This window comes from Panthera pardus, unplaced genomic scaffold (genome assembly GCF_024362965.1).
Source record: "Panthera pardus isolate Hobbes unplaced genomic scaffold, ASM2436296v1 HiC_scaffold_10, whole genome shotgun sequence".
Taxonomy (NCBI): Eukaryota; Metazoa; Chordata; class Mammalia; order Carnivora; family Felidae; genus Panthera; species Panthera pardus.
The window spans coordinates 15,587,369-15,611,958 of NW_026526655.1; the positions used below are offsets into that span (position 1 = coordinate 15,587,369).

General features: G+C 46.5%; 1 protein-coding gene across 2 annotated transcripts in view; it reads right to left on the bottom strand.

Moving 5' to 3' along the window:
- Positions 1-24,590, bottom strand: part of SGPP2 (sphingosine-1-phosphate phosphatase 2) — a 109,040-nt gene that overhangs the window by 56,438 nt on the left and 28,012 nt on the right. For both annotated transcript variants that reach the window (XM_019445803.2, XM_019445807.2), the window contains exon 2: positions 6,982-7,140. In XM_019445803.2, the coding sequence (XP_019301348.2) occupies positions 6,982-7,140 (159 nt within the window). The remainder of the gene's footprint in view (positions 1-6,981; positions 7,141-24,590) is intronic.

Consider the following 24,590-nt stretch of genomic DNA (forward strand, 5'->3'; position numbering starts at 1 on the left):
CATTTTCCAGTCGTCATCATACAAGAGAAGGGGAGGATCATCTTTCAGGTAATGGTGGTGACACATGGGAGAGACTGAAGTCTATCTTTTCGACCCTAGGAGTCCAGTTCAAGGCTTTTTTTTTTTTTTTTTGAGCCCAGACTAAAACCAAAATATATCCTTCTTGTCTTTCAAAACCAAACCAATACAGTTTGCATAACAACCCCCTAGAGACATTTACTTAATATTTAACTAAGACTCAATTACAAGATTCTACTTCAGAGAATCGGGGGCACAAACTCTGCCGCCTAATTCTACTTCATTCAGTGCAAGTGAGCGCGGGTTGCAATCCGGCCTGTGTTGGATACTTTTCAAGACTCATTAATCTCGGGCAAGAACCAATTTAACGAGCAGGGCAGTCTTTTGAAGTGAATCGTGGTAGTAGTTTAAACAGAGGATTAGGAGCTAATCACATTTAAAGTCATCTTGTGGCACTAAAATTGACCCCAGACTTGGGGGGTAAATTACAGGGACTGGGAAGGCTTTTCCCTTCTCCTTCTGACTCCCCTGTGGGACAGCCAGACAGCCGCCTGCCCACATCCAGAGACAGCACCCCATTCTGACAGGTAGCTTATCACGAAGTTTGCCTCTTAGCCAATTTACGGGTCAGTTTTATAAAATAATACTCTAGATTCTACAGCCATTGGACACTGTCTAGGTCACAGGCACAGTTTAAGTGTAAATTTGGGGTCTGCTGTGTACTGTAGATATCAGCTAGTTAGATTTCAACAATCAGAATGTAAGCCAGGGGTAATCCATCATTTTAAACTTGAACTCCCCAACGTGAGTTCATCGGACTTGGGAGAGTAGGAACAGAAGGGCCTGGCAATTATAGTCACCAGGCAATTAAGCATTTTCCTTTAAAGTGTTTCTTCAATCACATTGAACACAAATGGCAGGCAATCTATCAATTATTTAGCAGTGGATTGGATATGGATTTCAGTTGTACTGTCTAATATTGAGGGGATTCACCACACAAGGCAAAATTAGTAAAGGCACATTAGCATTCAGTCTGCAAAAGAGAGGGCGTGCCTTCTGTGTGTGTGTGTGTCTTAATGTAATCTGGCCCAACTTTGGTTCCTTTCTTTCTGACTCCATGCCACAGACGAACCTCTTCTAAGTGTCATACAGGGAACAAAGAAGACTCATGACCACATTTCAAACCTCTAGGGATCTTCTGAGTCCTTTCTTGTTAGAGCTGGGATGCTGCAGGCCAAAATCATGAGGTGCCTTGAGTAGGTATCACTGCTTGGATGACACCCAAGCCTTGATATTCCAACCTGGCCCATGGCTCTGTGCCCCAATTAACCGTCTATCCCCAGCCCAAAAAACAAAAGCCACGAATTATTAGGAGAGAGATTAACTGTGCCTGACAACACTCAGAAGCAACAACCAGAAAAGCTGTAAGAACAGTTTGGATACGATAACAAAAACTTTAAAATAATCACACTTAGGGATGCTGGGGCAGCTCAGCATCCGACCCTTGATTTCAGCTCAGGTCATGATCTCACAGTTCCTGGGATCGAGCCCCACGTTGGGCTCTGCACTGACAGCAGGGAGCCTGCTTGGGATTCTCTCTCTGCCCCTCTCCCCACTTGTGTGTGTGCTCTCTCTACCTAAATAAATAAACTTAAAAAAAAAAAATCACGGTTAGGTAAGAATCTTTTAGATGTGATCTTTTGATGTTAGGTAGAAAAGGCAAATGTTTACCGATGAGAAAAAAAACACAAGGAAGAACTCAAGACAAATTTTCACTTCACTGGATTCAGGCAGCACAGCCAGGTTTTCTAGGGACTGGTTGCCCAAAGAGTAAGCTGTTTATGGCCAGAGAAACCATAGGCCAGAAAGATTAGGTGCCTGAAAATCGGAATCTCAAATTCAAATACCTGAAAGGGGCCACAGGGTGGTCACAAAGGGTAAGACAAGAGGGAGTGCTAAAGTCTGTGCCCCAACTGCACACCCAGCACAAAAGCACGGAAATTCAATTTTAAAGGACTTTAAGTCACTGTTAATGATACCATAGAGTTCAACATCATTTCTCAAAGTCCCAAACTTCTAAAAATCTTATAAAGACACACCGCCTCTGATCCATGGAAAATCAATGGTTCAGTATCATTTTATAACTGGTGAAAAAAAAAAAATCAATAAAAAAAAATCAAAGCCCACTTAAAAAATACTCAAGAGGCACCCTAACAAGTCACAGAAGAGTTCATGCAAATGGCTGACAGAAATTTGCAAAATGCTTTCATCTTCACTAAAAATATATGAAAACTAAATGAGAGGCCATTTTTCGTTGGTGAAATTACCAGTGATTAAAAAGTGAGAACACACAGGGGCGCCTGGGTGGCGCAGTCGGTTAAAGCGTCTGACTTCAGCCAGGTCACGATCTCGCGGTCTGTGAGTTCGAGCCCCGCGTCAGGCTCTGGGCTGATGGCTCGGAGCCTGGAGCCTGTTTCCGATTCTGTGTCTCCCTCTCTCTCTGCCCCTCCCCCGTTCATGCTCTGTCTCTCTCTGTCCCAAAAATAAATAAAAAATGTTGAAAAAAAAAGAAATTAAAAAAAAAAAAAAAGTGAGAACACACAAAGTTTATGAGGAAGAGTCAAAATGGGTACTCACACAGGTGTTAGGGGGTACTGATACGAAACAATATTTCTAGGAAAATAATTTAGCCACAGGCATCCCTAAGCTTAATGATTCTATGTGTCAGGAAAAGATTTGCTCCCTTAGGAATAAGCTGATTATTTCCTAGTGGATGTAATTTCATTTCATTTTGGTTTGGTCACGACAAAGTTCAAAGGCCAATCTGTGGCTCAACTTTGAATCAACAGGCTACATTGAACTTCAGACGAGGCCTTAATCTCCTATTCTATCTGTATTTCCCCCTAATTTTGCTTTTCCCATTTTTTTCTTGCAGCTCATTCTGAATTGCCATGAAATAGCTGTGAAAAGAGATATATAAGTAAGTAAAATATCCTAAGAACGAGAAAAAAAAAGCTTTCCAAGGATCAACTGTGGTAACAATATTTGCAATGCTATTCACTAAATGGAGAAAAACTTGCTTTTGCAAAGAAGTGAAATTTTGTCTCCTGTTACAAAGCCGACCACCATGCCGTATCACGGCTTCCAACCTTTTAAAGATGCAGCAATATTATTTTTTTTTTAATGTTTACTTATTTTTGAGAGACAGAGAAACAGAGCATGAGTGGGGGGTGGGGGGGGGGAACGCAGAGAGAGGGAGACACAGACTCCGAAGCAGGCTCCAGGCTCCGAGCTGTCAGCACAGAGCCTGATGCGGGGCTCAGACTCATGAACCATGAGATCATGACCTGAGCTGAAGTCAGACACCTAACAGAGTGAGCCTCCCAGGCGCCCCTGTAATACTATTGTAAAGTTTTTATTTTTTGATGGGACTGCCCCACACCAAAATGGAAGTCGAGACAGGATGATCACTCTGGATGGTGACTCTTTGTAAAGCACGATCTAGCACATCTTAGATAATCCATTCACAGGCTTCTCTGTTCAATGAAATCCAATGCCAGGTCAAAAACCTTGACAAGTGACTAGAAGAGGGAAAGGATGACAGGATTGATATTTTTTCAGCTAAGTGCAAAGGCTTGTCTACATTTTCTGGGATAAAAGATCTTTCACTTGTCAAGAAAGTTCTATCAAAGACACTTAAATAGAATATAGTTAGTAAATGCCATATGGGCACACATGAAGCACAATCCTAGCAAATGTGCAATTGAAGGTAACTGGGCAAGGTGTTTTCATGCTTAAAGCCTCAGCTTTAACATTTCTTAAAAAAAAAAAAAAAAAAGGAGCCTAAGAAGCGACAGCAGTGTCTGCCTCCAGCACAGGAGGAGGCCCTGGGAGCCTGGATCAAACCCACTTAACCCCACACGATCCTGGGTGAGTGATTTAACCTTTGTAGACATCAGTTCCAGATCTGTAAAATGGGCTGGCAGTAACCACATCTCAGGATCGCCGGCAGGATTGAATGAGATAAAAATATGTAAAGCAATATCCCAGTGAGTGGCCACGTACGCTGAGGGTTCAGCATAGGCTAGGGCTAATTGTTATCGGAAGTATTATTATCCCAGCCTATAAAATGATGCAACTGATACTAACCCATTGTTATGAAATCAAATAAGATAATAAACACGGATGCCAATAAAAGCAATAAAGGATGTACAATGTGTGTGTGGGGGGGGGCACAGTGATAATTGTGACGAGGAAGCATGTCATCTAACCACACATCCTGCTCGGCTACCTCTGACAGTATGAGTCACTCCCACTATAACAAATGATTTTTAAATGCAATAAAACCTGTTGAGACTCCATCCCATGACAACTGTCGACGGAGTGGAAAAACCTGACAACCGGTTTGGCCCTCCTGAACGCAGCTGCCTTCCAAAGGATTTGGGGCGAGATCAGATGTTTAAAGCTAGGAGGCTCCAAGCTCCGCCCCTAGGTAATTAACCTCACTTCCTCCAGGCTCCCTGAGACCCGGCCCCTGATTTAGGACATCCCTATGCAGGAGAGGCCCCCTCGGTGGAAGCTCATTATCCAGGAGCACCTCACTGTGCTCCACCCTTCCCTCCCTCCCAACCGCCCCCCCCCCCCCCCCCCCCCCCACTGTGGGGATTCCCCTTCCCTTCCAGACTTCCCCACTGGAGCCAAAACCATCTCATTATTATCTCTGAAGCCAGCACAGAGCTCCCCCTACCACCTTGCAATCTCTTTCAATCTGCGTTTCTCTCAGGGCTTCTGTCTCTCTGTTTCTCTCTCTGTGTCTTTCTCGGTTTCTCTCTCTCTCTCTCTCTCTCTCTCTCTCTCTCTCTCTGGGCCTCTCTGTCTCTGTCTCTTGGTCTCTCTCTGGACCTCTTCTCCTCCCTGGGTCTCTCTCTGGGCCTCTCTCCCCCTCCTCTCCTCCCTCTCCACCCCCTTTCCCTGCTCCCCTGCCCCCAGTTTCTGCCCTTCCCCTTCCATCTCTCTGTCTCCACCTATCTCTCCTGGGATGGGCTCCACTGTCCGCACCAGGAGCTAGGACCTCGCACGCTGCCTTGAGGACCCAGCTGACCACCCAGATATGGAACCCCGAGCACGGGTGCCTTGCATGTGACCATGCACCCATTTCTAAAAGCAAGTGACAGGTCGCCAAAGCCCAGGACAACCTGCTCCTCAAAGGAGCAAAGATTTTATCAGCTCTCTGTCCAGCAAAAGGCTGGTAATTCTATCTCACACAGGAAATCCTTTGAGCACTTGGCAATGAGGTCTCCACAGTGAAAAATCACCAAAATGACAATCAGAGAGTCCCCTAACTACCATCAGGTGTCAAGATCCTCCCGGCCCTTCAGGAAAAGTGGTCTACCCTCAGTGGGGGACGCAGCTGGCCCGGAGTACAATCAGTCCAGTACACTTGAAAAATTATTAGAAGTGATTTTGCATCATTTGCTTCACTCAACCACTATGAATGTTGGAACACTGATAATCATATCCAGAAAATAAATGCACCATGCACCTTTCGTGCATTTCGGGAATTCTCCCTGCCCCCATCAGCTCTCCCCGCCTCCCAGTTGCCCCAGGGTCGCACTGCTCTGCAGGTAGGGAAGGGAGAGGCAGAAAGGGAGATGCACCGTTCCGCTAACGTTCCCCTTTTGCAAGATGCATACATGCCTTTGCAGATTCTCAGATCAGATTCTCATAGAGGAGCTAGATTTCAGACTCAGCTGGTTGGGAGACAGGGATGGGGAAAGGAACCAGTGGCTTGTGTTTTCGACTGTAAAGGAGGGGGGAAAAAAGTCAGGAGGAATTTGGGGCCAAATAATCATAACCATAGCCCTGGAGACCTCAGTGGTTCCTTAGGCTAGAGGCTTCAAACCCAGCCCCGTACGCGTGGACATGAAGGATTCTTTGTTCAGCGGACATACATTGTTTTAAAGATGTAAGCCTACATGTAAGAAAATGGGAGGCTTCCCATGAAAAACAAATCTGGCAACTCCAGCCCCTTTTGCCTCATGGCAGCCACAGGTGGCCCTACGGGCGGCCGCTGCCCCGTGTCCCTCATGACCCTCACTGACACCCACACCACCCTCCCCATTCGGGGTATCACTGTTTCACTTCCCTTTCCCTGCCTTAAAGGATATGTGAGATTATGGCTTCTGACCGAGGCCATTCTCACTTGGTCTACAGAGGAGAAAAATAAAGCCCAGCGTGGTGCAGTCACTTGCTTAAGATCACACAGCTTCTCGGAGCAGAGCCGCACAAGAACCCAGACTCCGTTCACAGAGCCAAGTGCTTCTGAACCTCTGTTTTCAGTGCAGAACCTTGAGTCGGGGGAAACAGCCGCCTGTGCTGGTGACCTTGCCCTGATCCTCCCTCCAGTGAAACCACCTGACCTTCCAACTGATTGATCATTAAGACTCCTTCCCCTTCACGAACTAGTCGCTAAGCGTCACCATGTTCAAGTAGTGACTCACAGAGTCCGCCCACGTGTCAGGCCCCTAGTTCTGGGCACTAGATGGTCTCCTGAGACCCCTTGCAATTATTAGTGAACAGCTTCTAGTTTCCAGTTTGGGGCCAAATTGTACTAAAATTGGCCTCTTGGGAGGTTGCATTTCCTGCCCCTACAAGGGCTCCCAGAAATGTCCTTTCTTCTCTGCACATCACATCATCTCTCTCTTCCCGTTTTATTCCCCCAAACGGGGGTGTATGACAACGTACATGAACCATGGGTTTGCTTGCTGTTTGCAAACAAAACAAGTTGTGTTCATAGCTTTTTAATTTGTCCTGTTACTTTTCCAAAGTAAACCACCTGAAAATTCAACTCTAAGCGATTTTTTTTTTTTTTTTTTTAAAGAACATATACACAACATCCTTGAATGCCAAAGCGGGTCACGGTTGTGGGAGTAGCAGTGGTTAGAAGGTAATAAGGATACTTACAACCCATATGATGACCAGTCTTCTGGATAAATAAGGATCAATATTCCAGTGAGTGAACGGAAGAAAGGTGATGTAGAACACTTCTTGACCCAAAGCGGCTGAGAATCTGAATAGGTAATAGTAGAAATAATTCTTCACAATGTACTTCTGTACAGAAGCCTAGAAGACAAAAGTGAGAAGGCTCTGAGTTCATCCAACAGGTCACCACGAGGCCAGTTTTAAAAACCTCTAGGGGCGCCTGGGTGGCTCAGTCGGTTGAGCGTCCGACTTCGGCTCAGGTCACGGTCTTGCGGTCCGTGGGTTCGAGCCCTGCTTCGGGCTCTGGGCTGACGGCTCAGAGCCTGGAGCCTGCTTCCGATTCTGTGTCTCCCTCTCTCTCTGCCCCACCCCATTCATGCTCTGTCTCTGTCTCAAAAATAAATAAACGTTAAAGAAAAAATTAAAAAAAAAAAAAAAAAACCTCTAAAACTCCCCAGGAATTCAACTGCCAAGGTGCTTCCACTATGAATTGTATGTATTTTGCTCAGCAATTGTAGGTAATCGCTCAGCAATTAGAGGGCCAACGAAAGAGCCAAAAACTGTTTCCTGTGCACAGAAGGTGAACTCTGTATGGAGTTCTGTATATTAGGATATGCTCTGGGGCTAGGACTGTGGGGGCTGGAATAACGTCCCCAACGATTTCCACACCCCAAGGGATCTGTGAATTTGCTGCTTTACACGGCAAAAAAGGACCTTGCAGGTATAAGTAATGATGTTGAGATGGAGAGATTATCTGGTTGGGCTCAGTGTGGTCACAAGGATCCTTACAAAATAGGAGGGGGGAGGCAGGAAGTCAAGGGGAGTGTCATCTGAAGATGGGGCGAGGGACCACGAGTCAGCGCAGGGCACCTTCTGGAAGCTGGAGAAATAAGGGAGCAGGTTCTCCCCTTGAGCTTCCAGAAGCAATGTAGCCCCCGTGACGCCTTGATTTCGTCCGAATAAGAAGCATTTTGGACTTCCGACCTCCACAGCTGTAAGAGAATAACTTTATTTTAAGCCACTAAGCTTGGGGTAACTTGTGGCAGCAGCCGTGGATAACCAATACAGAGACTTTGGAAAAATCACTTGCCAGTGTGTCTTTTTAGTTTACCTTTAATTTTTATTTTTTAAAGTTTATTCATTTATTATTTCAGAGAGAGAGAGAGTGAGCGAGAGAGCGAATGCACAAGCAAGGGGCGGCAGAGAGAAGAGGTTAAACGCAGAATCGGAAGCAGGCTCCAGGCTCTGAGCTGTCAGCACTGAGCCCAAGGTGGGGCTCGAACTCACCACCGAGATGTCATGACCTGAGCCAAAGTCGGACGCTTAACCAGGTGCCCCAGGTTATCTTTAAAATGGAACTAGGACAGTCAACGCAGTACGGGGATGGTTTAAGAAACACATCAAGTGCATGCAGGGGCTGCTAACATGCAATTCTATTTTCGGTCACCCTTTCCCTTCCTCTTATCCCTGCAATAGGCAGGTGGAAAAAAAAAGGACTTAAGGGTAGGTTAAAATAGGAATAGGCAGACAACCTATTTTAAAATATGACGAATGTCCTTAAATTAATATCAGTAACAAGTTAACAAAAACATTGTCACCCTGTTAAATAACCCCCCCCCAAAAAATCAGTTTTAATGCTATTTATAGTTGGCATAGCCTTTATATAAATAAAATCAAAGCAAAATGCCAACACTGAGAAAGGGGGAGAAGGTGGCCCCTTTCTTTGGCTTTGCTTTGTTTTACACAAAGTCTGGGGTCCTCGAGTCCTGGGAGAATTCGGAGAATAAGTGGCACACGTTTATTCTGCAAAGAAATGTGCCTGCGAGGGACCCAGAACCTGTGCTGAGTGCCAAGAATATTTAGAAGAGCCAGGCGTGGTACCTGGCTTCAAGGAGCTCCTGTGGGGGGCGCCAAAGAGTACTGTTCAGGGGAATGAATTTGTAAAGGACCAAACTGTGTTTGAGGCCTTGCAAAAAGCCAAGATTACTTTTACACTTTAGGAATAATAATGATAATAATAATAAAAAGATGACCTTGGAAATTGTGAGAATATTAACTGGACTTGACAATGTTGGCTGCCTGCCAAGTACACACTCCTCTCTCCTAAAAGGTTCCTGATTTAATCCCAGCACCTCTACGTGCCCCCAGGCACAGGACTCAGGGGGAAGTTGACACCTGCTCTCAGCTCCAGTCATGGGAAGTTCAAGCATTCAGCCTCAAGCCAAAAAGTACCCTGCAGTGGCCCTGGAGAAAGTCACCGGTCAGGGGCAAGCACAGGTTGTAAGCTCAAAATTCATCTCTCTTGAGGGACAGGCTTTACTTCTAAATGTAAATTCAAGTCAGAGTGGAAATAGATCCGTCCTAAGTAGGAAAGAGGACAATGCTCAAAACGAATTAAATGAGGAAGAGCATAGTTTCACCTCTCTGCCGAGATATTATGGCTGGATTTGCAAGACAAGGACCAATAAAATAGTGACAAATGACCAAACTTCTCTCGGATGCGAGGATTAATCTCTGCAGCTTCTGTTTTATAAACATCCATCCTGCAGGCCCGCCCTTGAGTCAAAGCCTGTGAAAAGCCCCTTTGTCCATAAAGATTAGTTATGTTAACCCACCAGCTACCAGTATACCCAGCAAGGAGTCCTGCTGGAGGCTTTACAGGGAGAAATTTCCCAAACTCTGAAAAGGGTCAAACTCCTCCCTCGTGTCACTGCACAGTACTCAAATGTTATAGGACATTAGAAACACGCGGCGACAACCATTTCCCTACCCTAGAGATTTACCTGAGACCAAGTTCAAGATCTTAATCCTAGTAAATAATTGAAAGACTGTCAGGGAGGATAGCAAACCACTTTTTAGAGTTGCAGATTACTAATTAATATCTTCAGACTTGCTTTTTACAAGCTCTTGGGAATTCTCTTTTTTTGGAGGAGAGCTAGATATTCTCTAACTCTTCTCAGGGACAGAAGAAGCAAAAGTGAAACTAAAAATATCCGTGTATATATAGGACGCCCAAAGGATTTTTTAGATAACATCTCTGAATATGTAATTAAGTAGCATGAGAGCCAATATCTTCGTCCAAATTCTCGGTAATTATAGGTACCTAAATAAAACAATCGGGTGCTTGTCTTTTCAGAACAAGAATCTACGTTTCCCTTGCAGGAGATCTCAGAGCAGATGACTTCAGTATCTCTTTGGAAATAACAAGAATTCCAGTGTTGGTCCCATCGGGAACAATTAGAGGGAGAAGAAACAGGGGTTAGAAATAGAAATGGTATAGAGCCAGGGGCAGAGAGAGGAGTAAAAGCTGGGAGACAGGCAACCAGGTCCCAGAACTCTGCTTCTATATTTCTGTAGAACCAGCCACACATGGGCGCCGACAGGCCAGGCTGTGGGCAGTGTCTCTGGGGCGTGAACCGAGGAAGCGGGGATTAGCAGCTAAGTTTTTTAGGCAAAAGATCATAAAGGCATTGAACACTTAGGCGGGTGGAGAACCACTTTTGGAAATAAAATACTTCTCAGGGTGCCTATCTGTCGCAAAGCCAGATGAAGAAGTTTCTAGTGAACAGGAACGGTGAGATGGAAATGACCACATACCCGTTATTACTAACTGCAAAATGTCATGGACAGTCTTCTCTGTGTGTTTTATTTGTGGCCTTATTGTCCTGAAAGTTCAAGCAGATACACGACTTCTGGACTCAGCGCCGCCCCGGGAACACCTGAACGGTGTTTTGTTTTCCAAACACGCACGGAGGAGCCCTGAACGCCAAGGAAATATAGCCAGGTCAGCACCACTGAATAGAATCAGGGCTGACCCAGAGGGCAGAGGAGCGAACACTGAACAGACTTGGCAGAGGGCCCGGCTTTTGAGCTTTCAAAGGAGGAGGGATACAAGGAATAGCTTTTAGCCAAACAATAAGTGACCTTGGGGAAGTCAGTGCACCTTTCTGCACCTCAGGGGCCTCCGCTGAAAAGGATGGAGTCTGATTATTTCAGCTGCTTTTTAATACACACACACACACACACACACACACACAAATAGATGGGGAAAGTTATCCCAGCGCCTGTTATATAAAATAAGAAAGTCTGTACTAACTGTTTGAAAGTGAGGGGAGGTCTAGGGAACCCCTATTTTCAGGCCAGCCCACCCTGAAGCCCCAAGCCTTTTTCTGGAATGCCTCCTTGAAATAGGTCGGAAGTCAGTTTGAAAACTACGGACCTTAATTTCTGTCAGACCTCGCGTAGCTTTCTGTAATTAACCTTGGGCCTTGAGTACCGGGGGGCTAGATAGGTATTCCGACCTCGAGGTCTTGAAAGGATTTGATAAACTCTGCACCAATGTCCTTGCAAGGTCGTTTTCCTTATCTCTGTTGGTTTTTTTCAGACCTGAGCTGTAAATGCGTTTTCCAAAGGTCAAGTTTGAGACAGAGCCCACAGGAATTCCCCTCTGGGGCGATGGTGTTCAGCTGTGCACTTTAAATGGCAGCAATAGGAAACTCACCATCTAGGGCTAAGAGGGATCAAATCTACGTGGGGGATGGCACGACCTTCCTTAAAAATAAGTTTAAGGGGCGCCTGGGTGGCTCAGTCGGTTGAGCGTCCGGCTTCGGCTCAGGTCATGATCTCTCAGTTTGTGAGTTCGAGCCCCTGTCTGTGCTGACAGCTCAGAGCCTGGAGCCTGTTTCAGATTCTGTGTCTCCCTCTCTCTCTCTCTGCCCCTCCCCCACTCATGCTCTGTCTGTCTCTCAAAAATGAATAAACGTTAAAAAAAAATTAAAAAAAAAAAGTTTAAGACCCAGGGGCGCCTGCGTGGCTCAGTCTGTTAAGCATCCGACTTCAGCCCACGTCATGATCTCACGGCTCGTAAGTTCGAACCCTGCGTTGGGGTGCCGACAGCTCAGAGCCTGGAGCCTGCTTCGGATTCTGTGTCTCCCTCTCTTTCTACCCCTCCCTAGCTCACGCTTGCACTCTCTCGGTCAAAAATAAATACAGCTAGGGGCACCTGGGTGGCTCAGTCGATTAAGCGTCCGACTTTGGCTCAGGCCATGATCTCTCAGTTTGGGAGTTCGAGCCCCACGTTGGGCTCTGTGCTGACAGCTCCGAGCCTGGAACCTGCTTCAGATTCGGTGCCTCCCTCTCTCTCTGCCCCTCCCCCACTCATGCTCTGTCTCTCCCCTTCAAAAATAAAAACATTAAATAGATAAATGTAAATAAGAAAAGTTTAAGACCCAAAGCTCTTTTATAAAACACACGGAACAGCAGCACTCCCTTCACCATGGCCTTGGTTGAGAGAAGTTTTACAGACTGAGGAGGAAGAAGCCACTGAACGCAGAGCAGATAGCCTGTGACAACAGGCCAGGGAGAGGGAAAGGCCCAATGTCCGCGGGTCACGAACACGGGCTCCGGAGGCAAAGGTCTCCCAGCGAATCCCAGCTGCTCCCCCACACGCTACCTGAATAGTCTCACACCAATGACACGATCTCCCAGGGCCTCAGTTTCCCCTTCTGCAAATGGGAATAATAACAGTATTTACCACTCAGCGACGCCGGCAAGATTAAATAAATCAGTAGCGCTGATGGAGGGTGCAAAGCAGTCCTTGCAGAGCCGGGCGGGAAAACAAAAGAGCTGCCAGCCACGGACGAGGATGTAGCCGTCAAGATTTCTCAGAAACGCATGCAGGTCACCTGGGGCACCTTGTTAAAGTGCAGCTTTTGAAGGATCACCTGGGGGGGTGGGGGGAATGCTGTGCGGGCCACCGATCTCCCAGGTGATCCGTATGTAGCCAAGTTGCCAAGCCTCGGACCACGCTTTGAGTAGAAAGGTCAGCCCCCAGAAGAGCTTTTAAAGCCAAAAGTCAAGGGGTGCCTGGGTGGCTCAGTCGGTTGAGCGTCCGACTTCGGCTCAGGTCATAGATCGAGCCCCGTGTCGGGCTCTAAACTGTCAGCGCAGAGCCCTCTGAGGATCCTCAGTCCCTCCTCCCCCCTCTGTCCCTCCCCTGCTCGAGCTCTCGCAGTCAAGAATAAATAAACATTAAAAAAAAAAAAAAAATCAAGCTCTCAGAGTTAATCCTCCCTGTTAGAGGAAGTCTCAATGGGAGTTTAGGAGCATAGGATAGCGTGATCAAAGCAACAGGTCAAAATGCTGGTGGCAAACCAGAAGGGGACAGTTAGCAAAGTCCATGGACGACCCTCCAGTAGGGTCTGAACACAGGATCTGAGCCCAGACAGGCACCTCGATGGCAGGAAGTACTAAAGGGAAGGCAGGTGTAAGAGACGCCCCACCGAAGTAGCAGCAGGATCAAATAACCACCTGATAATGAGGAAAGAAGGCAGCCATCTTGGGCTCCTTGCCTTTATCGAGAAGGGTTTGCATAAATTCCTGGATGACAAACCTTATTTCCTTAAAGGGAATGTTTGTACCACTGTTAGCACCCTGCGGAATCCCGGCTCGAAAACAAGGTTCTCTGACCTCCGTAGGCAGGGGCGTCTGTCCTTATGTTCTCTGTTGAAAGGGAGGCAGCAGTTTGCTTTATTATTTTTTTAAGGTTTTTATTTTTATTTGTTTTGAGAGAGAGAGAGAGATAAAGAGGGATAGGAACGGAGAGAGAGAGAGAGGAGAGAGAATCCCAAGCAGCTCCGCACTGTCAGCGCAGAGCCTGATGCGGGGCTTGAACTCACAAACCATGAGATCTTGACCCGAGCTGAGATCAAGAGTCCGACCCCCAACCGACTGAGCCACCTGGGCACCCCAGCTTGCTTGCTTGCTTGCTTGCTTGCTTGCTTGCTTTCATTCATTCATTCATTCATTCATTATGAATGAACTTAAGGAAAGGTAAAAACTAAGAAGAAAGTATGCCATATCCCGTTAAGACTGATGGTTTGGGAGGAAGTTCTGATTTTTTTTTAAGCCCAACTGGGGAAATTCTCTGTCACCTCGAGTTACGTCTGCATTCGCGTGCGCGTGTTCAACCTGCACGCTCACCCTCACCCATTTCTGAGGGTTGCCACATTGGGCACAAGCTTGCCCACGATCATTTTTCGAGACATGCGATACCTTTTTGTGCTTGGGATTGTGGGAGAAGAGGGCTATCAGCCTATGGTATCCAGATCATTAGCCATTTATGGAGACCGGGGCCTCCCCGGAAAAGTACCTTCTGTGGTTGGGACAAATGTCCCAAAAGGCAACAGAGTCAGGATGAAAACTCTACCTTGTATCTATTCAGCCAGAATTTCTAATCTAGAGCCCAGAGATTGAGAAGGGCAAATTCCCAGAACTTGGTGTCTCTTCTTTCTTTTTTTTTTTTAATTTTTTATTGTTTATTATTTTTGAGAGAGAGAGACAGAGAGCAAGCAGGGAAGGGGCAGAGAGAGAGGGAGACACAGAATCAGAAGCAGGCTCCAGGCTCTGAGCTCTCAGGACAGAGCCCCGACGCGGGGCTCGAACTCACAGACCTTGAGATCATGACCTGAGCTGTAGTCAGCCGCTCAACTGCCACCCAGGCGCCCCGGTGACTCTTCTTTCAATAGAATCTGTAATTTGCAAGGTTTTGGTCCTGCTACTTCTCTCTGAAAGACTAGGCTTTGGTGGACGTGCCATTGCACACTGCAGGAATATTTATAAAATAAACACTCCCTCAAACTACTTATTTTTTCTAATGTTTATTTATTTTTGAGAGACAGAGACAGAGCACCAGCATGGGAGGGGCAGAGAGAGAGGGAGACACAGAATCCGAAGCAGGTTCCAGGCTCCGAGCTGTCGGCACAGAGCCCGACGCGGGGCTCGAACTCACAAGCCACGAGATCATGAGCTGAGCTGAAGTTGGACGCTCAACCGACTGAGCCACCCAGGCCCCCCAGGCTATTATGAGACACTATCATGTTCATCCACCAAGTGCAAACCAAGCAATGCCCAACCTTTAAAAAGAAAATTGAAGGGGCACCAGGTTATTGCAGGTGGTGGACATTCAACTCTTGATCTCAAGGTTGTAAGTTTGAGCCCCATGCTGGGTAGAGAGATGACTTAAAAATAAAATCAAGGGAAATTGAAAATGGCAAATCTTTTCTAAACAGAGGTCATGTCTGTGTCGATCATTGGTTCATTGTTTGCACTGCAGTGATGGAAGGTTAACAATAAGATTATTTCAGTTAGCAATATGATAAAATTAAAGCCGGATAATGTAATACAAAGGGGGCATGTGTGTGTTGGGGGTTGCTCTTCACGGAACACCCCTTTGAGCTGGACCCCGCCTTGGGAGGTGAGCCGGTTCCTTTAGGGTCTGAGGGTTAGAGACCTCTTAGGGGCACCTGGGTGGCTCAGTCCGTTGAGCGGCTGCCTTTGGCTCAGGTCATGATCTCGCGGTCTATGAGTTCGAGCCCCTCATCGGGCTCTGTCCTGAGAGCTCAGAGCCTGGAGCCTGCTTCAGATCCCGTGTCTCCCTCTCTTTCTGCCCCTCCCCTGCTCATGCTCTGTTTCTCTTTCTCTCAAAAATAAATAAACATTTTTTAAAAAGAGAGAGAGAGAGAGAGACCTCTTAGTAAAAAACCCCAAAGCGCACTGGAACATGACGGTTTGGGATTTAGGGAGGCCCCGACAGTCACTGAAACAGTTTCAGATAAGAGCCTGATGTGATCTACTCCAACAAGACTAGAACAAATCTTGGGTCGGAAACAGTGAGAAGCAGCCCTGCTTTAATTCTTTCATTTTTTGATTTCTTAAACTTCATGAGAAAATACCATTAATTAGCAGCACTGAACTTAAACTGGGGTGGAGTCACGCTGCTCCCACAGTCAGGTAGCCACATGATTTCCTAGAATCACATCTCTTTGCTAATAGGCTCCCAGCCCTTTTAATTAATTGCCCTTATTATTACTATTTTTTTTTAAGTTCAGGGAATCAAGACTTTCCAACCTATAAAGACAATTACATGACGATTACTTAGGAAGCCTGAGAAGGACTGGCCGTGTCCCTTGAAGGCGAAACAGAAGAAACAAGAATGAGCAAGGGTTTCTTCTCTCGTCCTGACATCCAGATAGAATTACAAGTTGGGTGATCTCACGGATGGCTAGTCGGTGTTAGGTGATTAAAATTTCAGGATGGCGACACCGGAAGTCAATAAAATGGAAGGACAACTTCTCTGAATGAAAGAGCTCAAAAGGAGACTGTGTGTGAGCCGTAATCATCTGCTCAGCTGGCATGTGTCAGGGTCCCCCAGTCTGTGTCCCAGAATAAGAGCAGCTCGAGAGGACTGAACACAAGGTGGCCCTTGTTCACAGCGGGGGGTTTAGTGGGGTTTGAGCTTTGTTTTTGGTGCTTTTTGTTTTTGTTTTGTTCTCCTGCCAACCCATCACCTTTCAGCTCATCCTCTGCACATCTGATATCTTGTGTTTCTTTTCCTCAAGAGCTGGCTCTCAGATTGGGCACCGGCAGAAAGGATGGACCAGTAGTTGTCAAAGATAGTGAGACTGTGACAGTGACCCACGGTGGCAACCATGTCCCAACCTGAATCTAGAAACGAGTCCTCCAACTCAACAGAACACGGTCTCATCATTGCTTTCAGAACCCGGTGCCTGACACACACAATTATTTGCTTACGAAGCAAATCTAGGAATGAGAGAGAGAGAGAGAAAGAGAGAGGGTAGGACAGCCCTTTGCAGAGACTAAAGATGGGGCCTCTGCTGGGAGAATTTCCTCCCCAGGCAATAAGAACAGGGCAGGAGTCAACACAAAGAACAGGAATAACCATTCCCGTTTTTAAAGGGGGGTGGGGAGGCATGGGACAACCAGCCGCCCTTTAAATTCTCAAAATGTGTTAAGAACTTAACTGTTTTTCAAAAACATTTTGGATCTGCTAAAACCTGAAACACATTGTACGAAACATTCTTCCCCCTAATTGTTAAGCCCTTGCGTATTCAGGGGGATTTTTGGTGCAGATGTTTCTGATTCGTTTATATTAACTTATCAAAATGACATTTGGAAGAGCTATATGTTCAAGAAGGAGTCTCATAAGCTTGGAGTTCATTAGTTTTAACCCAGGAATTTCACCCACCCCTCCCGCCCCAACGCACACACTCCGCATCCAGAACTTGGAAGGGCTGATTCCGTTCTGTTTTAAAAGCGTGGCGGGAACTTACCCAATTCCTAATTCCCTTCAGAAGACATTTTCTACAGCATGGAGGCACCACCGGAATTTTAGAAAGTTATCTGGGCACATACAAGGTTTTCTTCTTGGTGAGCATTCGCATACACAGATTTAAAAACAAACATTTAAGTGCTACAAAAATGAAATGGAAGTCCGACAGCTTTGTGCCCGAAGTCAAGGGGATTTTTATCCAGAGGCTCTCCTGCTTCTTTCTTGCTCCTCTGGGCAAAAGAGACACAGAATTTTTAACTTGGAGTTTGCTGTTGTTGTTTTAATATGAAATTTATTGTCAAATTGGTTTCCATACAAGACCCAAAACTTGGGAGTTTTCTTTGCTGAAGGCGAGCGTGTTAGTGGGTGTGTGTGGACACGGATGGAGAGGGAGAAAAGCAAATAAACCTTCTCCGTGCTACCTGTGCCCGTTTCTTGAATCCAGCCTTCTACTTCTCTGAGCTCTCCGGGAATCCAAGATGGTAAACATAGTACTTTGGAACCATTTTTCTTTCTCGATCCACCCCCACGCCCTGGGGCACTGTCACTCAACGGCAGTGGGCATCGAAGGGCATCAGATGGGAGAGATCCGGGAAGGACAGGTGGATGGACGGACGGAAGGGAGGGGCTGTTTCCCAAGACCCTCACCCCCTCTGCAATCCCCTTAAACCTCGTCCACATGAAAAAAGCTGGGGAGGTTCCACCAATTTCCATCATGTTCTCAAACTGCAGTTCCCTCCGCAAGGCTCTCTCTGAGCAAGTTTAAAGCCACTCATCACAAAAATAGATGTAGGAAAAGCTTTGAAATAGTGTGTATACACATGAAAGGGCACTAAGAAGGAAACCATGCTGGGTCAGAACAATGGTCCTCCCCACCCAGCCTGTCCCTGGCACACTCTGGTTTCTTTGTGCCTTGTGAATGCCGTTTTTTGTTTTGTTCTGTTTTTTTTTTTTTTTTTCTTTTAATGTTTATTTATTTTTGAGAGAGAGAGAGAGAGAGACAGAGCGACAGCAGGGTAGGGGCAGAGAGAGAGGGAGACAGAGAATCCAAAGCAGGCTCCAGGCTCTGAGCTGTCAGCACAGAGTCTGATGTGGGACCCGAACCCACGAACTGTGAGATCACCACCTGAGCTGAAATCAAGAGTCAGGTGCTTAAGAGACTGAGCCACCCAGGTGCCCTGAACTTTCTCATTTGCGAAGCGCATATGTGTATCTTCACGCACACAGTGGGTATAACACCAGCTCCCTGGCAAGGATGCGTGGAAGAGGAAATGAAGTCACGTATGTGAACCACATTGTGCCACATCAGATACTCGGTACGTGGCTCAATAAATAGTAGTTGTATTTGCATTGTTTTTATTAATAGTCTAAATAATAAGAAAACATCAGAAGTAGCCACTTATAGTGGAACACGAAGAGGGAAAGGAGTCAGAGGATTTGAAAAACAAAGACATCATAGAGGAGGCAAGGAGGCTGGGGAACTGTGACAGAAGGCAAAGGGCGGGGGGGGGGGGCATTCAGCCGAAGGGACAGTGAGTGCAGAGCCACGGAGGCAGCAAGCCGGTGTCCCGGACTTGGGCCACGTCCTGTAAGCTAGAGTGTAAGGTATTTACAAGGAGGTCTGCTGGTGGCAGGGCCGGAAGGGGACCGGAGGCAGACAGAGGAGTACTGAGAACCGTGGGTGATGGGGGGGCGGGGCACTGAGTGTGAGCCAGGAATGACCTGGTCAGAGATGTGCTCTAAATGGCCACCGTGCTCCCAGTCTGTCCTTTCTCACTGAGCTCCCACGTCTTTCAGATGCAGAGCGTCCAAGGGCTGGGCACAGACAAGCTACCACAGGTGCCCCCAACCGCTTCCCACACTGTGCTCATGGAGGGTGTGACAGCCAGTCGGCCCCTGCCGCCCACAGTCCCTCAAACCAACGCGAGCCTCTCTCCGCTCCCATTTCGCCCCCGAGATAAAAGCTGGGCGACTCCGAGAGTCTCCACCGGCCACGCTGGAAGACGAAGAAAGCTTCCTTTCTGTTTTTGGCCTTGGCCGAGTCATGTGGGATCTGATGATACAGTTATTTAGCAAGAAACCACAGAAACAAAAACAAGTTGATGAAACCCAGAGAAGGCGAGTTCTTCCACGGACGGTGACCGAACGCCACAGGGCCACGCGACGACCCACCCTGAACAAACCCGTAGGCTCCAGGTGTCAGCTCAGCTCTGTCACCGGCTGCCACATGCTTCATTCAGATGCCACACAGGGGACCACAGTTCCTAGACCTAAGGACACAGAAGTCACTGGAAATACCAACGTGCGGAAAATGTGGTTCTCATTTCTTTTCACAAAACGCGATTTCCAGAAAGTGCCGTGTGACTAGAACCGATGACCCTGATGCGTCAGAGATGGTCAGAGAAATGTGGGGTTTGCAGCCTCGATGAGCAAGGGAACCAGACCAAGTTCAACAGGCGGTGGCATTCTGCTGCTGAGAGGGACAAGGGTGAATCAGGGAGGACGTGGATGGGCAGGCAGAGGAGAGAAAAAGAAAAGGGTTGGGGGTCCTCCCACCCCAATTTCAGAAGGGTGGACGGAGGCCCATGTATGCAAAGCCCTGTCCACTGGCTCGCGCACACGCGCCCGGGCTCCCTTCCTGCAGCTCTCCAGGCCGCGACGGCGACCGTCCCCGCTAAGACAGTCCTCGACACACTGTCTGAGATGGAGGCTGCTCTGGTGCAAATCATGACTTCAGGGTCACGTGTGTCCTTGTTCGCCGCCCACGCCGGCGACATGGAGACCACTTGTTTGAAATTCAGAATTTCAGGTCTCATCCCAGACCTGCAGGATCACTGGGAATTTTAAGCAGCTCTCCTAGGTGATTTGCATGCATATGAAAAGTTGAGAATATTGGTGTTTGAGAAGCGCTAATCTATATTAGCAAATCTATATAGACAATCTATAGTTTGTCTATACTGAGAAGACAAATACCGTGTGTGAACGTACTGAAACCATACAGTTCTCCCCAGGCCTGCGTAGCACGCAAGGGGAAACGACTGGAAAGGTACGAAATCATTCCGGGAAGCACAAGCAAGTGCGTTGCAACGGAAAGTAGACTGGGGGTCGCCGAGGGTCGGCACCGCGGGGAGAGACCGCTAATGGGGACGGATTTCTTTTTAGGACGATGGAGATGCTTGCAAACTGATCGTGGTGGCGGCCGCCTAACTCTGGGAGTGGACTGAAAACCAAAGCAAGCGGCGAACTGCACGGTATGTGAATTGTACCTCAACAAAGCTTCAAAGTAGACATAAAAAGCCCTGGAGAAGCTTGGGAATCCCAAACTGAAAACTTCCGATTTCTGTACAGAGACCACGTGGGGAACCGGATCTTGAAGGGGAGCTCAGCTAAGAGGCGGTCCCAGTTGGCTGAGGTTGAAGCGGTCGGTTAGGGAGGGGAGTTTCTTTCAACGCAGAGGCATTGAAATGGTCCACTGGCTCTTACAGGATTCAGTGCTGCCCTTAGAGCCAGGCTACCAGGACCTATGCCCTGGACTCTGTGATTCGCGCCCCACATTGACCATCCTTGAACCACGTCCTTTCTCACAGACCAAGGGAAGGTGTTCAGTCTTCTAGATTGTTCTCCAGGCTCTTGGGATCCCAGCATTCTTTGCTCAAATGCCTAAGCCTGCATACAGGGCTTGCACCTTCTCTCCCCCCAAGTCTGTCCTCCCTAGTCTGGACAGGAACACCAGTGTGCACTCCCCAGACCCGAGGGCTAGCCATTGGTGGGGGACGTAGACAGAGCCCAGGCACATGGCCAGTCCATCATGCAGTCCTGGCTGAGTGGGTGACAGGCTGGCTCCCTGTCTTTGCAACGTTCCAGTGTGGAACTCTGGAAGCCTGAGAATTCTAAACACGAACCCGGCTTACCAGGTCGCGGGAAGATACAGATGTCAAAGTAGGAGGTCACAACGTGTCATACTTAATGCTCCGTCAGCTAAATGAACGACTTTAAAATATGTTGACCTATGGGATCTCTGTGTGCCGTTGTGCGCTTGTCCTAAAACCCTGCAGGTTTAGAGGTCGATCATTTTTTCTTCTTCTAAGTTTATCAAGCAGTGAGTATTTCTGATCTCCCCAGCATGTCAGATTTTATAGGTAAACGTTAATTATTCATTAAAGGCCACTTTTCATTACTTCATACATAATAAATACCAAGGATTTATTTTTGCTCCAAAACAGTACAGGAAGCTTTAGGATAAGAATCATCTTAAATGTGTTTGTTTTCATGTTTGCCTCGTATTTGCAAAACAAAAGGTGATTAAAACAAAAGGGGGTTGTGTTTGGGGGGAACTCCCTCCCAGGAATTAAAAAGCAATGAGAAAAGGCACTCCTGAGCTACTTTTCTTCTTCTAAAAGATGGAAAAGGACATCGTTGGGGAAAAAAAGAAAGCCGTTGGAAACTGGTTTTTGTTTGTTTTTTGTTTTTTTTTTTGAATAACAGAAACAGCTTAACTAGAACTTTGGGGGGAAAGAAGAAACTTAATGAGTTTAAGCATGAGAGTTTGGACAGTTTCTCCTGGCTGTCCAATTCTTCGTAACTGATGGTTTGGTAACAGAATTCTAGAAGGGGGCGATTTTGTTCTTGGCACACACAACCCAACATCTGAGCAGGAGAAGTAACCTCACTTTTGCGCCCTCCAAACTATTCTGGTTCTGGAATTACTTTCTTTCCTGCTGAGCTGTGAAGCCAAGGCCAAGCTCACAACCTTCCTCTGCCCTCCCGTGAGGGTACAGATGTCACCCATGCCTGATGCCAAGCAAACTGCCTCCCACTCAGATGTATTTGCAGAACAGGCTCCCCTATCCCTTCTGCTTCCCCCCCCCCCCCCCCGCTCCCCACCCCATCATCTGGATTCCTTGTGGGAACTCTGTAGCTCTTTCTTTGTAGTGAGGATTAAATTTAAATACAACAATTTGTATAGCACATGTTTCGAAATTTCAATCATTTTGGAAACCGGGGAGCTAGGGGACATGGGAAAGATGATCTCAGATAAGAATGAATTCGTAAGTTGCCATACGGCTGCTCCATCCAATATGGTAGCCATATGTGGCCATTTACATTTAAATGTAATTAGATTAAAAAATCCAGTTAGTTGTACTAGTCACATTTCCAGCGCTCAACAGCCCCATGTGACTAATGGCTACCAATTTGGACAGCACAGAAAGTTCCAATGCATGTGCTGAATGGGAAGAGAGTTTTCATGTTTTCTTCTATAGTCCCAGTCAAGCCTGCTTTAACTGTGTTGTTGCTACTATGATTTCTTATACGGTCACATTTCTGCAACTTAACGCAATTTATTCTTAAATTCTAAAAGTAGAGCGTGGTGATACATTATCTACATGGCTGCACAGATACTTCACAGCTTGGCTAATGTACTAAAAACCACGGAGTTAGACATTCTAAAAGGCTGAATTGGGTGGTATGTGAGTTATTCGCGGTTTAAAAAGGCCCAACTGGTCAAATATCAAGTGATAATTTCATAAATCCTCCTCGTCAAGTATCATAGAGCAGTCAAAATGACCTTATTCAAATGTAAAGCAGAGGAGGGTCTGGGTGGCTCAGTAGGCTAAGCGTCCAACTTCAGCTGAGGTCATGATCTCATGGTTGGTGAGTTTGACCCCCATCGGGCTCAGTGCTGACAGCTCGGAGCCTGGAGCCTGCTTCAGAGTCTGTGTCTCCCTCTCTCTCTGCCCCTCCCCCACTTGTACTCTTTCTCTCTCTCTCAAAAACAAACATTTAAAAAAATGTAAAGCAGAGAGAACCAATTCATTTCTAAAAACAAACAAAACAAACAGTGGCTCCACCCTCCAACGAACGACTCTCCCTTGCACTTGGGAGTCCAAATGCATGTTCAAGGCTGGAGGTCTGACCACTGCACATCTTTCCTTTCTCTCTAGGGGCCCACCTCCTTTTTTATGCTGCAACCCCTCTGGCCTTCTTTTATTTGTTTTAAATGTATTTATTGTTTAATTTACATCCAAGTTAGTTAGCATATAGGGCAACAATGATTCCAGGGGCAGATTCCTTAATGTCCCTTCCCCATTTAGCCCATGTCCCCTCCCACAGCCCCTCCAGCAACCCTCTGTTTGTTCTCTAAATTGAAGAGTCTCTTATGTTTTGTCCCCCTCCCTGTTTTCATATTCTTCTTGCTTCCCTTCCCTTAGGTTCATCTGTTTACTATCTTAAATTCCTCGTATGAGTGAAGTCGTATGATACTTGTCTTTCTCTAATTTCCCTTAGCATAATGCCCTCCCATTCCATACACGTAGTTGCAAATGGCAAGATTTCATTCTTTTTGATTGCCGAGTAATACTCCATTGTGTGTGTGTGTATCACATGTGTACCACATCTTCTTTATCCATTCATCTGTCCATGGACGTTTGGGCTCTTTCCATACTTTGGCTATTGTCGATAGCGCTGCTATAAACATTGGGGTGCATGTGCCCCTTCAAGACAGCACACCTGTACCCCTAGGGTAAATACCTAGTAGTGCAATTGCTGGGTCGTGGGGTAGTTCTATTTTTAGTTTTTTGAGGAACCTCCATACTGTTTTCCAGAGTGGCTGCACCAGTTTGCCTTCCCACCAGCAGTGCAAAAGAGATCCTCTTTCTCCACATCCTTGCCAACATCTGTCGTTGCCTGAGTTGTTAATGTTAGCCATTCTGACAGGTGTGAGGTGGTAGCTCATTGTGTTTTTGATTCGTATTTCCCTGATGATGAGCGAGGTTGAGCATTTTTTCATGTATCTATTCACCATCTGGAGGTCTTCTTTGGAAAATTGTCTATTCATGTCTTTTGCCCATTTCTTCACTGGATTCTTTGTTTTTTGGGTGTTGAGTTTGATAAGTTCTTTATAGATTTTGGATACTAACACTTTATCTGATATGTCGTTTGCAAATATCTTTTCCCATCCCATCGATTACCTTTTAGTTTTGCTGAATGTTTCCTTCACTGTGCAGAAGCTTTTTATTTTGATGAGGTTCCAATAGTTCATTTTTGCTTTTGTTTCCCTTGCCTCTGGAGACGTGTTGAGTACGAGATTTCTGTGGCCAAGGTCAAAGAGGTTTTTGCCTGCTTTCTCCTCGAGGATTTTGATGGCTTCCTGTCTTACATTGAGGTTTTTCATCAATTTTGAGTTTATTTTTGTGTCTGGTGTAAGAAAAGTTCATTTTTCTTCATGTTGCTGTCCAGTTTTCCCAGCACCACTTGCTGAAGAGACTGTCTTTATTCTATTGGATATCCTTTCCTGCTTTGTCAAAGATTAGTTGGCCATACGTTTGTGGGTCCATTTCTGGGGTTTCTGTTCTGTTCCATTGACCTGAGTGTCTGTTTTTGTGCCAGTACCATACTGTCTTGATGATTACAGCTTTGTAATACATCTTACAGTCTGGGATTGTGATGCCTCCAGCTTCGATTT